Here is a 22,870-nt window from a genome sequence, read left to right as displayed (position 1 = left end):
TCACAAAACCAACAAAAAGTCGCCAGACATGGATTTTCAGTTAAGAGCAGCTTCTGAAAAGGCAGATTTTATGCTTTAGAATGATGTATACAAGTAACTCAATTCAAATGGATTTTCTTAACCTATCTTAATATTGAAAAGAGAGTACATACTCCAGAAAAGTGTGTACTGAGAAAAGAGGCTCTGAAGTATAGGGTCTATTAAAGTGCCTAATCTGACAGTGAGCCATGCTTTGTGCATGAATAGAGCGAAAAACAGAATGTTAAAACTCATGGCATCAACAATGAAGGGATTACCAGATTAAGCTGAAATCTATCATGTTCTTTTAACACATTCTCTTCATGACAAACACCAACATTCAAAGCAGTACCATTATCCTTTCAAAGGTTATTAGTGATGAAAATGAAGAGTGTGTGAAGGGTTTTCAAGAAATAAAAAGGGGACTTAAGACACAGATAATCACACATCACATATTCCACACAAAAAAAAAGCATTCCAGAAAAACTGCTACAAACACAATGTCCCACTTGCTTTATGATCCAAAACTTCAGCATAATTGACAAGAACACTTGCTCTTTCAGATAATATGACGCGAACCCAAGACTGACTACGTTGACCCATTTTACCTATTTTAAGCGCTCACACAAAATCAGTGCATGCAACTAGTTGTTGGTGTTGTGATGCATGGCCATATTTGGAAGTACCCTCCATGCTATGTTTGTTTCTTTGGTTTTGTGGGGGGGGGGGGTTTGTGTGTGTGGGGTTTTTTTTGGCAAGTGCAGAACTATGTGCATTCTTTGGCAAGACTCTTAACTCAATCTCAGCCTATGTATTTGCAAAAAATTTCTTTCTCAAATTTACATCAATGCAGGGCAAGTTTCACTCTGTCGTCCCCAAATAATCTCCAGTGCGTGATGTCTTGTGACTGTGTACAATAGATTGGTTAGAGATAGTACAAGAATATGAATGCAACAGCACATTAATACATCCTTTCTATTAAGAGTTGAGAGGCAAATGACTACTCACGGAGGACTGTAAGATTTGCGCTTCCTACATCGTTTCCTGCGATGGAGGTGACGCTGCACGTGTACAGGCCCGTATCCTGGGCGATAGTCGGTTCGATTCTGAGGGAGCCCGTCTCCAGCAGAGTGTGGCGCTGGCTGCTTTCGACCGAGATGACCACGCCATCGATGCTCCACACGATGTCCGGTGTGATTCGGGAGTCGTGCTGGACGACACAATTGAGTATGGATGTCTCTCCCAGGATGGTACTGATCGGGGTAGGCTTCTGGGTGATGCTTGTTTGCTCTGATTTTGAGAACCATGGAAAGAGGAACAAGTAGGGAGTATTCAAATTTAATAATGAAATTCTTGCATCAAACTGTTTTTCTTGCAAATGGTTGACAAATTGCCCTACACTGATGTAATTGTTGATGTACATTGCACAGCAACATCAACGTACAGCAATATGTCAATCAGTTGCAATAAAGTAGGGAGGTATTTGCTCACTTCATATCACTCAAATCATACAACACAATAGGCCCATACAATATAACGTAATAAGGCCTCATCATGAATCCACCCCCCTCGGAGTTAGCACAGCCAAAAAAGCCCGGCTGGATTAACCCTAACTAGGCCGGGGGGGGGCCTCCGAGGCCCCCCCCCCTCGACGTTCCGCGCGATATACAATTGTATATCGCAATTGCAAAAAGCTATCGCCACAACGTTTCATGACTTTTTTCTTTCGAGTCTCCCCGTCTCTTGACACCAAATTTGCGACGTCCGGATGCACAGTTCCGAAGTTACACATAAATATGTACATGCATGTCAGACCCAAAATTGCTCAAAAACATGAATTTGTGTACAATTTCAATGCAAACTGTGTTTACAGGCAAATTTCATAAAAGCATGATTATTTTGGTGTTTTATCGATTAAAATCAATGAATAACATATTTTCTTGTTCGGAGCGATGTCACGGACAAATTTCAGCGAAAAAACAATGAATAACATTAAGTCGAAAAAACAAAAAAATACATGAGAAATTCAAAAAACAATAAAATACTTAAGAATTCTTTGTGATATCACAATTTTTTTTAATTACATTTGCTAAGGACACTAAAAGAATATTTACACAAAAAATGTGCCTGTTTTGAGCTTTACTTTGCGCTTTTATACCAAATAGTCTGATTTTAGGGTTAAAGTTAAACCCTCTGATTCTGAGATTTCTCATAATCTCACAAGTGAAAGTAAGAAATCACTCCAGTTCAAAGATAGAGGGTGAAACTGTCACTCAAAAGACCTCCCAATGTCTTAAAGAGAAAAATATTATGTTTTACAATGAACAGCTGAAATCCCAAGCTTGCTTTCAGGAGGGAGAGGGCAAACGGACTCACCATACACTGTGAGGATAGCCGTAGCATTGGTGTCTCCTACGGTGTTTGTCGCCACACAGGTGTACGTCCCAGAGTCCGACCTGACAGCCTGCGATATCATGAGGTCTCCGGCACCCAGCAGCATCAAGCGGTCGTGGGCTAGGTAGTCGGCACTGGCTATCAGGGTTCCATCTACACAAATACATGGATAGAGAATCAAATGTAAGGAACTGATTGACCAGTTCACTTCTGTGCTATTGTTTTTTTTTTTTTTTTATTTCCTTGGGGTTTTTGTCTCCAACTATGGGTAAATTCTCCTCAATGCACCCAGAGCACTAGTGTATTAAAGTGAGGGTAGCATATGATGAAGTAATCACAATTGCAACTTACTCTCAATTCTCTGCTTGTTAGTAGGTATTTTTCCTCCTCCTGTCATTATGATGCTGTTGCGAATATTATTATTATCATTATTATTATCATTATTATTATTATTGCTATTATTATCATTGCTATTATCATTATTATTATTATCATTATTATCATTATCATCATTATTATTATTATTATTATTATTATTATTATTATTATTATTATTATTATTATTATTATTATTATCATTGTTATCATCATCATCATAATCATCATCATTATTTTTCTAATTGCAATTTTTTTTTTCATTTTTATCATTATCATAACAAATCAGCACTGTCATTATCACCATTGCAGTGATAACTATTATTATCACTAATACTTCTACTTCTACTAACCAAAAAAGAATAAATATGATCACACAATATCTAAGTAGTATTTGCAGTACTGGAAGACCATTATATATATGGGCTACTGTCTTTGGCTGTTTATGTTTACTCAAACTGAGTTTTATCACCACCACACTTCAATATTCTGCATGAGTAATCTGATGTAGCTATCACTACATGCATGTGGAGTGGTTGCCTGGACATTTATGACGGTACTGTGGTAAATTGGATGGGACTTTGATTTTAAAATGGCAGTCCCAAGTTTGAGTCCTGTGTTCTGCCAAGTGTTTACGCCCTTGGAAGAGATCTCTTTAAACCTAGAATGTCAATCTTGACCCAGGTGTATACATGAGCACCTATCAATGCCGAGGTAATTATAATGGCAAGGCCCTGTGGAAGACCATTGCGAACACCGACGAGACTACCCTCGGTAAATAAGGCCACATGATTTCTATCGCCATATTATTTATGAGCCTTCACGGGTCTTTGGTGGTGTGTAATCCTACCCAGAGAAATGGCAAAGAAGAGAAAACACACATGTCACACAGCATGACATGTGACATTCATGTTGCACTTCTGTCCAGCACCACACCAGCTGTGAAGTACCTGCACAACTCACGTCGGAAAGGTATCCGATTACACCGCGGCATCAGTAACAAATCATCACCGACCCCTACCTCCTTGTATACTGACATCGCCGCCGCGCAAAATACCCGCAGATATCTCGATATAGTGAATAAAGCAATAGCATGTGGTGTTTAATGTCCTGGCAGCATTACTGCACAATAAAAAAACTACCTCTTCTTTTTTTTTTTTACATTTTAGTGCTTTTACAAACACCTTGTACAATCTTATGACAGAATACACAGAATTGTCATATCTGTTCCATGGGGTCAGAAAAACTAACATACTTCTTTTTATAAAGTGTTATAAAGTGTTCACAAATGTCTTTAGTGAACTCTATCCCAATGGGATGTAACTGATCATAACATCATGAACACATCTTGATCCAAGTAGACAAACTTCTTCGGGTCATCATCTCTTGTATGAAGAATGTAATTTACTATCAAAGTTTGTTGCACACAGAGCTGCAAACATTTTACTTATGAAAGAGATCAATTTCCTTAAGCTATAAACAAACTGCAAATACACTCTAGAGATCTGAAGCTGAACTGGTGGATCTCACAAAGGGAATTAAAAGAGACGATACATACTTTCACCCGTCAAACCACAAGAGAAAAAAATTAAAAAAATTAAAATAAACATAGATATATGAGCTCAAAAAAAGTCTTCAAGAATTCAAAAAGGACCCTTTAAACTCATTCCCAACAATATTCTGACTCCCAAATGGACTTGTACAGGAACCCCTAGGTTTCCACAAGCCATGGGTTGATAAGTCCCATGGGCTTTCTCTTTTTCACTGTAGTGTACACATCTGCATGCACCTCCCAGGAGAAAACGACTATGAAAATGCCGGAACCGCATCCCGACAATGTCTGGCATTCGATACCAAATGGCCCTCGATGGTTAGACCACGTGTGTGACAAGGTATGGATGGTGCTGGTTAGTCACACTTTTTTTTTTGGGGGGGGGGAGGGGAGGGGAGGGATGGGGAGAGAGGGATGGATGGGGTGCTGGACTAGAGAGACACATAATAGCGTTGCTATCACATGATTATAAAATGCTGTAAGCCATGTGCCTGCTATGCGCCGTATTTGCTCACTAATGACACTTGATGGTGCGCTAGTCACAGTTGACACAGTTGATGCTGGTAAGTCAATATAGCCGTTACCTACCACCCCCCCCCCCCCCTTCACTCTTCCTTAACTTGAGGCCAACTTTGGTTTTCTTTGGGGCTACAGAAAAAGCACATGGAGGAATCCAAGACTTACCCTTATACCAGGCCATGGTGGGTTCTGGAGCTCCAGACGCGACACAAAGCAAGATGGCGGTGTCTCGCTCCAGAATCGTAGTATCATTGGGGGCAGTTGTGATAACTGGGGCAATTTCTATGAAAGGCAGGGAAAAGACAATTACAAAAGATGTCAGAGCATTCCTTTAAGTACCTTCCACCTTTAAAAAAAAAAAAATGAGTAGATGCATTGTCTTTTCGATGTATTGACACTATTGACAACATTGCATTGTACAAACACAATATGTTGTGTTCTTTCTAAATCAATTCAAGTCTAGAGATGTGACTATCACTGGTCATTACATCAATATACATAAAATTAACCATCCAATACACTGTAATATTTGCAATCACATCAAAAAGACAAAAACCAAACCTCTCTGTGATGGAAGGCCTGACTCTCTTTCTTTCACAAATGTTCACTTTTTTTTAATTACTTTTTTGGGGCATTCAATGATCAATTTCAACTGCAAAGTTTCTTTGTTTTTCTTTCATCTATTCACTTTGACACAACATTAGTGATAACTTGAAGAACGATACAGCAATAGACTTTTAAACTGGAGACAAAGATTGTTGGACAAGACAACCCCCTTATAAGTGAGATATACTAAACGTGCACAGGGAGATATGTTTAATTTACATGAACATTATGAACTTCAATGCCCTTCAACTTGATCAATGCAACTTCCAAATAGAAGAAATGTATGTGTGGGGAATAATAATGATAATAAATAAAAAGCAGCACATAACTGGGCTCATAAAGTTTAACAAGGTCATGGGTGAGGTTTGAGGATGGAAATGATTTCTGACCTTTGACCTGCAGCCAGGTATCAGCAATTTCCTCCCCAATATCATTGATGGCCTGGCACTGAAACATTCCATCATCGGACTTCTGCAGATTGGTCAGCTGGAGATCCCCATTACTCTCCACCTGCAAATCAAACATTAAAAGAAAGAAAATAATATATACATGTACATATATACTGTATACACAAAACGTGAAGACTGTCATCATACATGTTAGAGACATACTGAAGTACTTGAATCAGCTTGCCTGTCTTGAAAAGGATTCATTTTCTTGATCTTCTCTGTCAAAGCAAGCACTTATGACCCACTTCACAAACTGTGGGAACTCCTAGATTTGATTAAGAACACATTCTTCAGTTTTACAACAAATACCATAGTTCAAATGTTACGCATCTTATGCTTTTAAAGTTTCAGGTTTGCAGTTGGTGCTCTTATTAACTTTTCTACATATATCAAAATAGTTGGGAAGACTATTGGAAGACAGCCCTCAGCACACATGGGGGGGGGGGGGGCACGATTGGCTCCTCACCGTGAATCGACTGTTGCCGAGCAGCTCGACATCGACGGCGTTGCGATACCACTTGATGCGGGGAGGGGGCACGCCGGACGCCTTGCAGGGCATGGAGTGGGTACTACCCGCCGGGCTGATGGTGGTCCGGGAGGGGATGTCCGTCAAGACCGGTGTAACTATGGAAAACAAAGGGGGACAGCAGACACATAAAAAAAATTATTCACGTCTCTTGCAGCTACATTCAACACACTCTGAGGCATACATACAGTGTATACATACGGAAAAAGTTTGTTTCATCATTTGTATGAATATGAGGTAGGACTGGATAATGCTGTACAGTGAATAAACTAATCATACTTTCTCCACTAAAGGAAAAGAATATTAAGAAAAAAAAATGAATTACATTTGCACCAATCTCTGACGCATTTTTGAAAAACATCATCTCAAGGCTAATCCACCAGTATAAACATACAGGGTGCTTAACCTGTTGAGAACAGACTGATTTTGCTACAACCCATTTCTCATGGACACCTGCCCGAACATGGACACCTGCCCGAATATGCTTGGGACTTGTCCTCAACAGGTTACATAACAACTGGGTTGGTGTAAAGATATAATTTGTGTGTGGGGGGGTTTTCTTTCCAGTATCCGTCCTCTCTCCTCACTCACTACAAAATATTCACAATCATCAAGAGTTCAGAGAATATTGCACTGACATAACTTTGGGCATTTCCAACTGAAACCACCAAGGGGAATTTTTCCTGCTGATTATTTGAAGACTACTAGTAGTTAACGGGAACTACCAATGAAAATCCCAACTTTCCTCTATCATAGACATCAAATGTACAATGAGTACGTGTACCCATGTGCTTCCAAGCAAACAAGTTCTTAAACAACTCTATCTTATTGATATCAATCTGACTTGCAAAATAAAACCTATAAAACAAAAACAATAACATCTGTTTATTTGTTGTTGTTTCTCTCTTTCTCAGCCACTGTGAAGTAGAGGCAGTAGAAGTCACTTTAGGTCAGCATTTGAGGCCCATTTCAAATCTCTGCACAGGAACACCTTGGGAAAAAATGGTCAGCTGAAACCCACAATAGAATGAAACACTCTGGACACAGCATCGTCCAGCATTAAAGCCTCTCTTTACTAAGTCCAAAATGGAAAATGACAGTGTCCGTGTTTTGCTATTCCATCATAACTTCAGGTTTCACAGCGAGTGAAGATAATCTGAGGAGGGACATTGAGCACGCAAGAATGCGGTGTGGGGGAGAGCCGATCCCAATCGCACTCGGCTGGCTCTTGTCATGAGTGCTACCGCTGGGGCGAATGTAACAACGCACGTGGTCATCGAGATATGCTCGTTTGTCATCGGGGACGATTCATCGAGTCATTTTGGGGACGTGGGCATGACGCACAAAGGTCTCATCTGACAAGATCATCGTGACAGAAAGCAAGTATAAAGGAAAGAGTCAGATAAACTGATAAGTAATCATCCTAGACCTACTGTGGTGCCATGGAAGCACAATGAAAGAGGCAGAAAGGGCTGAAATAAAAACACCGCTTATCTAGAAAGAAAGGTGGAACTAAATATAATCAAAACGTATCAAAAAAGGAACAAACAGGCAAACAAAAGGGGAAATATATAGCAACAGGGGAAAAAGGAGAGATAGAAATGAAACATAAATAGAAATGACTGAGGTACAAGTCACATGATTTGGTGAGATGTGAACAAAAGTCTGAAAAGCCATAATAATTTGGTAAGGATTGACAGACAAGTCATTTTATAGAATGATAATAACTGGAGAATGTAATCATGCATGACAGAAATGAAGGTGTACAATCACACCTCAATGGACATGCTGGATTTCCGTTGGTCAAATGTTAAAAATGAATGGTTTACTGTGCACATTTGAATACAAGACACGCAGTTCTACACTGCACTGATAAGACCAACTCTTTAAGACTTGTGAGGATTTCCCCGCTGTAATCCATTGTAAAGCTAGGGGGCTTTCTATCCAAACTTTCCTAATTGATTCCATATCATATCCAGACAGGCAAACCTTATATGAAGGTCAACCCTAGCCTTCGTATTAAATTCTTGCCATCTAGTCACTCAGGACTGATTCATAAACTACTCTATAGCAGAGAAAAGAGGTGGGAGAGAGAGAGAGGGGGGGGGGGTTCTGAATGAATTAATGAAACACTTTAAAGGGCAAGTTTCAGTTTTCAGAAACAAATGCTTCTTTTTTTTTCTTTTCTTTTTTCTCTTATGAATTCTGCATTGCTTTTACGATCATATACATTTATGGAGACACTACGTAACATGCGTGCAAGTACAATTCAGGCAATTCTGCTTAACAATGACGTCGTGATAGCCAAATGTCTCACACATTGCATTTGCACTCAAATGTACAGTGTATGACTCTTGTTTGATATGTACTGTATCTACTTTATGCATGCATCATGAATGTCTTGGTATTTGTCACTGCGGTTTAATATTCATCTCTTTTTCTACAATTTTGTTTCCATATTTACTTCTCCAACTGATAAAATCCCCTAGAAATCTGTATATTTGGTTATAAAAGATAAATTAAAGGTGCCTTCATAAAAAAGAGGGTAAAGAAAATAAAATTTTAAATCGACATTAAAATAACTATTTAATGCTAGGGACTTTAAAACACACTAAAATGTTGGTTTGTACAGTGTGGCATACCCCTATATCACGTTAGCATTCATATTTCCGGGACTGGGAGTATTCCGATATCGCCCATTCCAGGATTAAAATAAAAAGAAATCGGGCATTATTTGATAGCTATCAGCAGAGAGGTCAGATTTCGCTTGGCGCTGGTGTGTCACGCTATTAAAGGTATCTATTGCACTGCCTGCCCTATAGTCTGGGAGAAGCACAATGAATTTGCTGCACATGCCACAGTTCTTCACATGTGAGGGATAGAATAACAAGATTCCCATGAAGAAATAGAGACTCCCCTGCATTTGACAGTGCTCTTTGACTTGACGTATGCACAGCCAGGCCCTCTCACAAACCAAGCTTAGTCTCGGCTTGGATATCAACAGATCTCTGCCACAGATACACCACGATCAATTTTCACCTTTTTCATGTCTGAACTGAATTGAACCTTAACTCAAGTTCACCTTGTTTTATAAATGACTGGTGTTCAATAAACAGCAATACAAAGAACATGATGAATTTACAGCACTGTGGCAAAGCAAACAATAATCTTGTAGACATGGATATTGAGAGCTTTGTGTCATAAATAGTCAAGATCAGTTTCCATCGTTTCAATTCCTGACCGGCAACAAACTATGGTTACCCCCCAGAACGCTCTTGAGATGCATATATCTGGGTTACAGTATCAGTACAGACAAAAACATGCAATATAAATTTCATTCCCAACCATTATACTGCAAATGTCACCATTTCCAACCAATTTCTATGCATCCAATCAGAATGCAGTGATCTCGTTGGTAACAACAGCAGTAAGTGATGGCAGCCAATACGCAAAGAACCAGTTTGACCAATAATCTTCTTGGCTAAACTGACAATGACAACTGCTGGGAGCCAAATGTTTATCATCCCAAAGATGTTGCTAAGTACTTGTTATTGTATATCTATGTCATCTTTTGTCTTTATATGCTTGAAAAAAACAAAACCATCATATTGAACTTTACCCAGAATATCAACAGCAGTACATATGGTCCACAGTAACTGCTCTATAAATTGATCACTACATTAACTTTTAAAATGCAGCATCCTTGGGCTTGGGAGAGGATGGTGGAGAAAGAGAGAGCCATTGCAAAGCTATGCTTTTGTGAACTCGAATGAGCTATGCTTTGTGAACTCAAATGACTGAATGTGCGGAGTTCGATGCACCGGATGCCACGGCCTTCAACTGCGCATCAGACACTACACAAAATTACCAGGAATCGATCCAGTCTGCTGCGAGCACTTCATTTTGGGGGACGATTGCGCTGTTTTGCTTCCTTTCGATAGTTCCTGTATTGGCTGGCAATCAAACAACTTCTCCCCCGTCTGGCAATGTTTGCATTTTGATATTTGTTTACATAAACCTTTGCCTCAAAATGCAGGGCTGCTCCAGAGTTGGATAGAGAAAGAAAGAAAAAAAAAAAGGAGGATCCGGTTCCGGTAAGTGTAAATGGTTTTAAGCAAAAATCAAAAAAAAAAAATCAAAGAAAACCACAAAAACAAATTGTTGCACACAAGATGAAGACTTTCATCAAACATTCCACTACATGTAGGGCTGAAAAAAAAACAAAAAAACTCATGAATTGCATACATGCTAGGGCTTCCTCAGCAATATGAGATGATATGCTTTGAATAAGGGTGCTAATATTGACTGGCCTTCGAGTCAAGAGAAATATATACAATATATTGCCCAACCCCCTACCCCCACCCCCCCCCCAATCCTTCAGACAAACAAATGGTGTTCTTCAGAGTGCTTATATATAGTACAACGTATAATAGAAATGTTTTCAAAGTGATCTGCTCAACCAAAATGCTTTCAAATTGCAAAAACTTGATTTTGAGCGAATTTACCCAAACTTTCGATGTTATTGGTAAAATCATAGAGACAGATCAAAATGACACACATCTAAGTTGTAATGGTTACAGTTAATCAATTCCATGGTCAATCCTCAATGATAATAGTGCATAGGAGGAACAAATGACAGCTGTTCATGCCATGACTTTGATGACAACAGCACCGATACCTTATTCTGACGTACAAAATGTAGACGGATGATTAGATTATCCATTTTGATTTGATCGTGAGAATCAAAAATGACAAAGAAAAAAGAGAGATAAGTTTTATACCATGAACTGCAGCAAGGCAATACTATGTCTTTCTAGCAAATATGTAATGAAGATACTTCACGCAAAGAAAAAAAGAAGAAAGGCACTAAACAAGCACAGTACAGTCACATAAATAATTCAAGAATCTCCAGAAAGGGGGGGGGGGAGCTGTGACAAAAGAAATGAGAAAAACAAGAATGTGGAGATGGATCAATTACAAAAGAGATAACTGCATTGGACCATGTCTGCGCAAATTCATCTTCAGCGATGTTAAGGATCCTTATGCTATCCCGCCCTCGTAACATAAGGCAGGCAGCGTCGTTTCCGTGATGACACATGTAATCATCCCCTGGTCGTTGCTGCGGGGTTGGTAGGAAAACTTCATCTCTAGTGAAGGGGGTAACCAGGAGGAAAAGATGGTAGGGGGAAGAAGAGGGCTCAAGATACTGAGAGGGGATCATACCAAAGTATTGGCCGCCATTGGTTACGGATAATGAGCAAGCGTAATTGGAAATACCAAGGGTCGACGCAGCGCTCACCGGCACTATCCGAATAAGGGGCAAAGGGATATTGACTTGGGCTATTGAATGGCCTACTGGATTTCCAGCACGGGAAACTTTGGAGGAAATACTTTACATCCTCCAGCTAGGGTAAGGAAAAAAAGGCAGCAACTCTAACCAGGATGCCTCTAGAGAAGGAGATGCTATGCTCCAGGCTTGAATTGGAAATAGTTAATTTGGCTTCTCTTTTTTTGTTTGCGTGTGGTTGTTGCTTTCCTAATCATATAACTTACAGAGAGCTGTGTAGGCAACCTGTCCCCCTCCCCCTCCACACTTGATATCATCTTCTTTCTCAATATTTTGCTTCCTCAGGGATCCTGGTTGCCTTTATCTGATGATATCTGTTGCCACAAGAGGGCATCAACAAATTAGACCACAAAACGAAGCAAACAAAAAGCACCCAAAAAAAAAAGAAAAAAGAAAAATGAAATTAACATTTTCTAGCCATCGTTGGGAGCCATAGCATCTTAAAGAACCTAAACACGACACAAAAACCTTCTTTTTCAACATAAAAAAACTTGAGAAGTCTAAACAAAGAAGTTAACTATTCAGTTGTTTTTTTAAATACATTTTGCAAAAAAAATGAAATTTCACTGATGGACATGTCAAATGTGCACTTGGTCTACAAATCATTGATTCACATGCTGGATGTATGGTAAAAAAAAAAAAACTATGCACTTTGTATGGTAGTCAATAGATTAGAAAATACCAGCAGAACCAAGAGTCAATGATTATCTTATCACTTTGGCCATCTAGTGACCCACTACACAATTCATTCTTTGAGCTTCCAAACTGCCACAAAAGGCTACAAAGTTGACACACATTTCAGAGTGGATGGGGCAAAAATAAAATGAGAATGGAATGAAAACACAAGATTTCTATGCAGAAGAATAAGATTTGAAAAGAACGCACATCAAGCTATACATACTGTATGGTAGTTTAGATATGAGTTGCTCATTTTCTTCTGTGAATGTACAGTATGATCAGCGAATATAACCTTGGCATTACTTCAAGAAGATTTATCGTTTCAAGGGAATTTAGTATTGAAGGAATGCATTGATCTTTCAAGTATTATCCACATAATTGTGATTAAACCTATCACATTATCGAAAGTTTCCGAAACAGGCAAGACAAACCAGCAACAAGGTTGGAAACAGGAGAGTAGAAGACTGTGATGAAACCATCTGGGATGACAAGACAAATTACGATACCATGAGAAGGCTGAACGTGGTATCTATCAGGCGAGATGACGACACGCTTACTTGAGAGGGACTCTCGCGCGGAGGAGTATAACGACCAGGATGTGATTGATGCTAAATAGATGGCGCCTGTGAAGCCAAGATGACAGGGGTGCCATCACGGAAGATACTCCAGGAGAGGAGGAATTCTACCGCCTCTTGTACCGCTGGCCTCGTGACAAGGCATGAAGAGGGTTATCAGGACGTGGAGTGTCGGCCCATAATGACTGCTTTCAGACTGAATTATATTCTCGTTTGCCATCACGTTTCTGAAACATGATTTTCGTAGTGTTTAAGAGCTAACGAACCCTGAAAAGAGTCACGATTTCTCACTGACCACTACGTGCAGGCAACGTTCTACACAATGTGTGTTGCAAACTCTCTGGCCTGTTAATCGTATATAAAGTTTCCCTGCATGCCTGTATGCAGGGGTACATGCTCACATTGTACGCATCAAGCAAACATCCTAAGAGCAATAAATTAGCCTGTAAGAGCAAATGACGTTCACGATCTTTATTTATGTCTCCTGAAATGTGTTTCAGAGATCAAACCAGTAAGATTGAGCAAACTCAATTGGAAAGTAGCTCCATATCACAACTGGCACAACATCAACTGAAACGAACATTTTCCAGAGGAATTTGATTCAAGTCTTGTTTCAGACTAACGAAAAAAAAAAAAAAATGTCCATAATTAAATTCCCTCCAAGAATGCATTGAGTAGAAAATGATATTCAAAAATTTTTGGCTCTAATGCAGATTGGGCTTCTATTCAAATTTTTGTCTATTTTATCCTAACCTCTAAATGCAAATTGCACAACACATGAGCATTAAGTAGAATTGCTTCAAGGAGTACAAAACATAGGGAACAGAGACCTTACAGAAACACAATCAAGAGACCTTAAGACGGCCAAGCAATATATGGCAAGCCCAAGAACTTCTGGGAATTGTGACGACGAATGATCACCTCACAAACCTATGAACTGAGGAAATTATTTCTGCATCAAAATGCCTTGGAGGTCAGTACCAGCAGAGGTGATGTACATACATACGTCTACGTTTCTTTCAGCGGCGAGGACAGCGAGTAAACAATCTTGTTTTCATTCACAGGACATCTGCCATCAGCCCTGACTGAGGTCGGCTGACATCTAGTGTGACAGCTATATTCCTGGCGAGGAACATGTCCGATGATAAAACCCCAGAGATTTTAAGAGCAGGGTTGATTCCCATCTGCATGGTTCTCAGTGAATGAAATGTAAGACTGATGTATCCAAGTGAAGTTCGCAGTGAGCCCATTTGAGTTTACACTAATTTCAAGTGAGACCCCTGTTACACACAAAAGGCGGCCTGAGGCCTGCTTTTCGTGGCCAGCCCTAGGCCTGCCTGAGCCTGCTTTGTGGACCATTTACACATGAGCTTCGGGGCCGACTCAAGTGACGACGCTCCTCATGGACCCTGTTTACACATGGGTCGGCCTCACATCGCCTTTCCCTATTCTGCCAAAGGAGCGCCCTTGAAGTAAAGAAATATTTTGCTCAGTGAATTTGGTTTCGATACTCTACCATGCTCTCGCCCCTGTGAAAGGTCACGTGATCAGGCAACCGCAGCTCCAAAAGCTGGCCTCGGGCCCAGTACCGTTTACACATAGAGCCAGGCCGGCCTGAGGCATGCCATGGCCGTCCTTAGACCACCTCCAGAGGTGGCCTGAAGTAGAGTTGGCCTGAGACCGGCCCCACTTTTGTGCGACCATTTACACATCAGGTCGTCTTTTTCACAAGTGTAACAGGGGTCTTTGTGAATTTTTATCATTAAAGTGCCATGGAAGCCTTAAAGTTAAAGTTAAGGTTATGTGCTTGTGGAAGTAGCTATACCGTCTGCTTCACATGTAAAGAATAAAATCTTCCTGGGTACGGACACTACGCGTGAAACCGTGATTAATCACAAGCAGAGCTATGCTTTACTCAAATGAAAACATCCCCCTCTACAGTATATGATTCTTGAACTTGAAATTGGATGACGAACACTCATCTGTATTTAACTCAATTACTTTACATTTACATTAATTGGGCCAGAGGATAATATCCTTACTAATTAAAGACCATGATCCCATTAAATTGCAATGAGGAGGAACCACTGCATGCAAAGTTGTGTAGAAGTATCTATGGATTTAATCTCACAAAATCATTACGAACTTGACTTAAAGGAACAGGCGGGACATCATTATGAGCTTGTTTTACCAGACCTCAAATCATAACTGGACGACATCTGACATTCCAGCCTAATCAAGTGCATGGTCAGCCATCTTCCCAAATCAATTCCTCTAATTGGATTCTGATTACTTCAGGAAAATATTTAACTCCCGCAAGTTGTGGGGGATTGGATGGAACAGTCTGCCATTCGCAGAATTTCAATTCTCCTCTGCTATATGATTGTCATCTTCTCACTGATTGACAAACCGATCCAGAAGATGGCAGTGAAAAAAAAAAAAAAAAACCCTGCCCTTTTCATTTTCACAATTCTGCCAGGGCTTGGCTTCGTTCGAGTGGAATTTTTCCAAACAAGAATTGATGTTTGATTTGTACTCGGCCACTGGACTTTAAATAAAGCTTTTCTCTTCAGCAGCAAAGGTGGAGGGCGGAAAATTCAATTTTCGACAAGGCCGAGCACAATGAAACTATGCTGCGGAGCAAATAATGTGATTGCTTTTTACACTTTGCTTAAATAAACATGGCAGAGATTAAGCTATGACTCGTGTTTACTTCATCTTTCTCTTTCTTCTATTCTTTTGCTTGTCGTGGCATTCCTTGTCAAAAATCTCCCTCCCCCAACCACAGTATCTATATCATGCTAGAATGGGATCCAAACATATTAGTGTGCGCAAAAGAAAATAAACTGTGACATTTCAAAATACTGCTATGTCTTGCAATATTTCTCTACAGACAGACTATAGGTTAGTAAGGAAACATTATCATTTTTCTAAAATTGTTAAAGGGATTGTATAGTTATTGGTGGAGGTGTGAATTTAGCATGTAACTTTTTGTGAGATACTTAGAAACCACTTTATAAAATGTTAAAAAGTATACAATTCTAAGAGGAATTCAATACTTACTTGGTGAAATTCTGTTTTGAAATGGCTGAGATATCCAAAAATAAAGTAAAACAAAGCGACCCTCATAAAGATTGGGTCCCACCTTTTGTTAGGATCACTTTATTTTGGATATCTCTGCCACTTCAAAACCAATTTTGATCAAATAAACTTTGACTTCCTCTTAGAATTATATGTCCTTTCAAATCTTATAAGATGTTTCCCATTATCTAAAAAATCATCATCAAACAAAGTTGGAAACCTCAAGCCCCATCTCAACTGAAACTGTACCATCCCTTTAAGATACAGACATGTCACATTGCAGGTTCCACAGCAGCACTAACAAACCAAGGAGGTACCAAACTATCTCAGTGCCTGCAAAGTCTTAATTCATGTCTGCAGTTGAATGGCGCACAGTGCAGTGGCGTAATCAAAATGTATGGAAAATGCCTTTTTTATTTGGTCTCAATTTTTTCTTTATGATTAGTCAATACACTTATCATTTATGTCCTAACAAAATTATATTCAAGGTCTCTATGATATTTGATTCGCAAGACCTGACCCATGTCCTCTGCATAGTACAGCAGTTACACTTCATTACAAGCATAGCAGCAGTAGTATGGGTATGCAGCAGTACTCCCCCAAATGATACGTCTCTTCCTGTAGTTCTCTGTATATTCCACACAAAAAAAAAAGTGCTTGTGTGTTATTATTTGTCAGAGGGTCTGCGGTCAATAGTGCCATATACAGATCAATATATATCACACATGAATAATCCCATTAAGAAGGGAAAAAAGAAATGAGAACAGGGTTGTTTGTAATAAGCTTGAAAGGGCCCCGACTTGTTTATTTTTCCTCCAGCCTTTTTCTCTCTTCTATTTACTCCTGCTGTACCAATCTGGGAGTTCACACTGCAAAGAATGGAATACAATCAGTTTATTTAGATCAGCTGGTTGAAGCAGACAGTAATATCAGCCATTAGTCATAAATATGCCATGCAGAGCTTCTCCTTTTTGATGATTCCTCACAATTTTACATGTCACAGAAAACAAGACAACTGGACTACCATGTGACATAACACTGATAGAGTCTGCAAAAGCATGTTAACATTCATAAATGTGCATGATCTATACATGTGTACATGTGTTTTATGTAATTCAAGGATGGATATAAATACAATTTGTCTATAAATTTCTCTTTCTTCAAGCACTGGCTGCATTTCAAAACAGGTATCTCTTGGTTTCCTTTACTTTTCCAGAGTCATTCTCATTACTCCAAACTACCAATTAACCTTCATCTATTGTCATCACTTATTTGTTTCACTTTTCTCAATTTATTTGCTCATCCACAGTGCTCTTAATGAAACAAATTACCCTACATCTACACATAGACAGGAAATGCAATTATAAACATATTCTTGGTATGTGATGCGACTCTATCTTCTCTTAACCATGCATCTCCCTCCCCCCCCCCCCCCATCTCTGTCGCTCTATCTATGCATCCACTTTATCCTGTCTGTTGGTGACAATCTAATCACGAAATTCAATTACTGAGAGAAGTACACACTACATCAGACAGTCCTGCAAGGCAGCAATATCTAAATTGGTAATGTATCATAGAACCATATCAACAAAAATCCAATTTGCAGAGATCAAGAGAATTAAATGGAACCCCCCCTGATTAACAAATGCTCCTTGCCCATCGCAGCTGATTGCCCTACAAAGCATGCATTTCGTATTCTGCACACGGTGCCATGACTAACAGAAACAAAGGCATTAACGCATCGGATCAGGGGACGAAATTGATACTTGTACTGCCGACAACAAGATATAAACCCAGAGGAATATCGCATATCTTCACGGTTTGTTTCATGCTTGGATTTCATTGGGTCATTATACCTGCCAATTCAGGAAGGTCATTCAACCTTCATCCATCTGTAATTGGAAATAGAAATCAACTAAGGCCAAAAAAAAAAAATTGTTGCATTGGCGTAACCCGCCCGACCCTAAAAATTCCGCCGACCCCATGTTTTTTTATTATTTTTTTTGCTATCGATATCAAATATCTTGTTGATTGCGATCGCGATCGCACAAACCCGGAAGTGGAAACGGCTCTGGGGATATCGGATGTACGAGGGAGAGATCTAGCGCCTCGCATAAGCCTTCCTTGATCAGTACGTCATCTGTTTCCAACACGGACACGTACTCTAACAAGATTTATTCAGTGTATACGTAGCATTCAGACTGCGATGTATTGTGCACAGTTTTGCCATAGGTTTCTTGTGTGGAGAGCTTACACGAATCTGTATATGTGGGACTGTAATAGAGATCGCCGTGTGCGATGAAAAGATCGTACATATGGGTCAATTTGCATCTATCTTATCTAAGTCAAAATAGTAAAATATGAAGTGAAAACATTCAGGATAGGGATTTCAACATCTTTAAATTCTGTGAAGGGGTATAATTCCAGTAATATCGGCCTCATAAATGATTTGTAGAATAGATGAACACAGCACATTCGGTGCAGCAGTTGTAACTGTTTACTGAGCTGAGCACGAGTTTTGCACGTAAAATGCAGGTAGCAAAAAAAAAAAAAAAAATCCGCCCGACCGACCCTATTTGAAAATCTCATGTTACGCCAATGCAACAATTTTTTTTTTTGGGCCTAACTCTAAATCAACTTTATTTATCCAAGACCATCCACGCGCAAAACTTAGGAATAATACCAAAAAACAAAAGACAAAACCAAGAAAGAGAAGAAAGAAGGTCAAAATATTTCTTCTGATCACAAATTTCTCTTATGCACAGACTATGGGTGGTTACAAAACTGAAGTACATGTAGGAATGCTGCTGTAGAAACTGACACAGCAGTGAGCTTGTTTCATTAACATCCTGAAGTGTCATTCCCTGCTATTTGCTTGATTTTCAAGGTACACTTGGGCAGAGTAAATTTTGTCTGGGATTTGTGGTAGGCATGATCTAAGCTGCAAATAACACACTGGGACATGCAAGATCATTACAATGAGTGTGATGAAACAAAGTGACCCACAGGAAGGATAGACCATAACTTTGTATTTGATGGCATATTTTCATGCAACCGGGCCCGGTGATACATTTTCATGAGATGTTCAATCTCTTGGTCATAATGTTATGAAACATTTAACTGAAATCATTCTGTCTCATGGGAAAAAAAGAATATAAGCAGAAAGCACAAGCATGGAGAAAATAGCAACACTGCAGCATTCACTGCTCATGACAATGGTCAGGCAGTAAATAATTGTTCTGTTTGACACAGGCTAACTCAATGTCAAAATGTTTTCTGAAAATGGCTCCTCTGTGACGTTTGGGAGACGTTGCAGAAAAAGGATTCACAGCAAAAAAAAAAAAAAGGCAGATGTTGTTGTAACTTCAACTGTGGCAAAAAGTGTCCTTGGCCAGCATTATGTCCAACAGAAAATAAGGAATATTTTCGTATCAACAGAAGTGTATATATTTCTTAAGACTGTTTTAACTTTCCTGTCACCATCATAAGTCTCAACAGAGCGAGAAGGAGAGCCATATATGGAAAATGATGAACACCTCAGTTTCGATCCCTTGATCGCACAGAGGAAGTTTCTTCGCCTGTGGTCCTGCAGGTTACCTGCGATCTTAATGCACCAGATTGGTTGCCATGGAAAATCTATCAACAAACTCCAACAAAATGAAAAAAAAAAAGAAGAAGATAAAAAATCTGAAGCTCAGAGTGTACGTCTTCATGTCTCACAAACACTTTGAAGAGAGATCATGTCATTCATGCAGCTGCAACATGTAAACGTGTGACAAAAGGTTTTATCTAGAAGTCTTTTCAATTGTAGCATCTCTCTTCAAAAAAATGTACTACCAATCTTCAGTTGCTAGTTGGTTTCTCATTAAGCGGCATCAAGAGCTCTCATTTCCTGTCTTTCGCGTTTAATAATTAAATATCACTCTCACAACTCGTTCAATCACTAAACAAGCTCTATGTTGGTTGAACCTTAAAAGTCACACCGAAACACCTTTCAACACCCAAAGACCAAAACTCAATCTCAATTGCACGTTTCGTACCGGGTGAAATGCATCTCCATCCTTCGTGTAGAAATGTCAAACCATCATTGAAGTTCAAAGTACTAGACAGAGTCGCATAAACATGCTTCAATATATATGATAAACTTTGCACCCGCCCCCAATGGCATTCTTGATAAAATAAGCCATCCCTGTATTTGTGGTTCGACCAGTGCCCATAATTTATGAGCCATAAATCAAGACGCAAACTGCTTTACACACTTACTACAACAAGCACTTTCGCCCACAAGATATGATCGAATGCCTCACCATTATAGACCTTGCCGCATCTTTACTGATCAGCATAACCCATCTACACAAGTACCTTTCATACTCATAGGGAGTTTGGAAAATTTGAAAAAAAAACACTTGTAAACACATCATTCTTATCTCCTAAGATAGCTCCTCATCTAGGTCTCTCTTGCAAAAAGGACACATTGACATATTCTTACATATGATTGTGAAAGAAAGATAAACCTTTAAAGGGGATGGCTAGTAACTGATCAGTGGGAATCAGTAGGAATGCTGGGGATGATTGCTCCAATTCTTGTGGGATTCATTTACATTTGTAAGAGTACATTATATATCTATTGTTGTGTGGAAATTATTCGCTTCAGAATGGTCTCATATTCAAGTTATGTGCAGTTTAATGCCCCGTCACTGTACAGGCATGTTAACCTGGAAACATTAAACTGCACATTACTTGAATATGAGACCATTCTAAAGCAAATAATTTTCACACAACAATAGATATATAATGCACTCTTTAATGAATCCCACAAGGATTGCAACAATCGTCCCCCAGCATTCCCACTGATTCCCACTAATCAGTTGCTAGCCATCCCCTTTAAGTCTAGACTTGTTTGTATCTTTTTTAGATGGTCTCAAAGAACTTTACTCAGCTCTCATTTATAGACTTGAGAGAGAAGTGTCCTGTCTAAAAATGACACACACATATCTCTATTATGTGTCCGTGAGCTGCTGATTAAACCAGATTCTACCCCAGAATAAGTATCAGATGAAGTTCACTGCCCAATACGCCTGTGTGTCGTCAGCCGGCACCATATAATAAAGTGGACAATTTATGACCAGGGCAAGGGGGATGACAAAGAGAGAGAGAAAAACTTACTGGAGATTGTCACGCTAACTGTCTCCAGTCATAAAATTTCATTTGTAGACATTAAGTATGATCCTTCTGAAAGGGGGAGGGAGGGGGAGGGGGATATGAAAGGGGGTGTGGCCTGTTGGCATAACTTTCCTGTACAATGTGACATGTTTCAAAGAAGCTACACCTGAAAAAAAAAAATGTTACATGAATACAAAACCTTCTAATGAGCTCCGCCTTACACAAAGTATTATGGATGGATCACATCAGGAAACTAAACTCATTGTACAGAGCTATCAAAGATAGGTCTCTGATCAGCAACTGTGGAACAAAATTGACTGTGGGTAGCAGGACGAGGACTGGATTCAACTGCTGAACATCACTGCCACCATTTTCCACTCTACATAATTTCAGTGCAATCCATATACTTCTAATTTGTAAAAAATCAAAAGTTTACCATTTTAGTTAGTTACCTCATGGACCGTCCATGATTACCTCAAGCCTGAATCTTTAAGTCTTTGAAGGTTTGAAAGGTTTTGGAACTGAAAACTTTTCAGACTTTGAAAAGCATGTTTTTGTGGCAAAATTGAACTGACCCCATGACTAATACTGTCTTCTACGCCTGACTGCATCAAAACTTTTATGTCAATATCCTAAAATCTGTAGGCCTATACGGAAACATGTGGCAGGTTTCTTCCTCCAACTCCATCCCCCCCCCCCAAAAAAAAAAGGCAGGTATTGAAAGTCATGGGCCTCTGTTTCCATCATTTCCTACCCTAGGATAACATACCAGTCCTATCATTCCCTACCCCAGAATAACATACCTGTCCCATCATTCCCTACCCCAGAATAACATACCTGTCCCATCATTCCCTATCCCAGAATAACATACCTGTCCCATCATTCCCTACCCCGGGATAACATACCTGTCCCATCATTCCCTACCCCGGAATAACATACCTGTCCCATCATTCCCTACCCCGGGATAACATACCTGTCCCATCATTCCCTACCCCAGGATAACATACCTGTCCCATCATTCCCTACCCTAGGATAACATACCTGTCCCATCATTCCCTACCCCGGGATAACATACCTGTCCCATCATTCCCTACCCTACACCGTAGGATAACATGCCTGTCCCAGCATGTAGACATGTGGCTCCCATTTACAGGTCGGCAGTTGATACAAAGGGGGGCATACACTCCTGGTATCACATACAATACAGACTTAGCTGGGCTAACACTCAGCAGCATAGCACATCAACAGTCTCAATACATTTACCCTCTGCTCTATTTGAACTCCATAGGGTCAGTGAGAGCAAAATATTACATCCAATAAATATGAGCACTTGATTAAGATATCAATTCTATTACAAGTAAAGGAAGTTTTTATTTATGATCTGACTTGTTAGTAAGATCTGATCCATACAACAGCTTACTGAAGTTACACTAGATGCAAATCAAATGCTTAGGACTTGAGTTGGGCACTGTAGACTCTTAAGATGTTTAAGAGGGAACACTGACTGACATTTACTGCAAAGAGCATCTTCAGATATTTGAGAAGGCGGTGTGAGAAGCCATATTGACACGGAGGAGACAGTCTCCC

The 22,870-nt window shown here is 39.6% G+C and overlaps 1 protein-coding gene across 1 annotated transcript in view; it reads right to left on the bottom strand.

The window, feature by feature from the left end:
- LOC139738061 (protein sidekick-2-like) overlaps positions 1-22,870 on the bottom strand; it is a 153,305-nt gene that overhangs the window by 38,379 nt on the left and 92,056 nt on the right. Inside the window, exons 7-11 of the mRNA XM_071648722.1 lie at positions 6,380-6,537; positions 5,854-5,974; positions 5,024-5,140; positions 2,395-2,565; positions 1,027-1,308 (exon numbers count right to left, since the gene is read on the bottom strand). Coding sequence (XP_071504823.1) covers positions 1,027-1,308; positions 2,395-2,565; positions 5,024-5,140; positions 5,854-5,974; positions 6,380-6,537 — 849 coding nt within the window. The remainder of the gene's footprint in view (positions 1-1,026; positions 1,309-2,394; positions 2,566-5,023; positions 5,141-5,853; positions 5,975-6,379; positions 6,538-22,870) is intronic.

This window comes from Diadema antillarum, unplaced genomic scaffold (assembly GCF_040938485.1).
Source record: "Diadema antillarum isolate AM-2024a unplaced genomic scaffold, OU_Dant_1.0 seq00000720_RagTag, whole genome shotgun sequence".
NCBI lineage: Eukaryota > Metazoa > Echinodermata > Echinoidea > Diadematoida > Diadematidae > Diadema > Diadema antillarum.
Note: the sequence above shows the minus strand (reverse complement) of the source record. Positions and strands in the feature narration are given on the sequence as shown.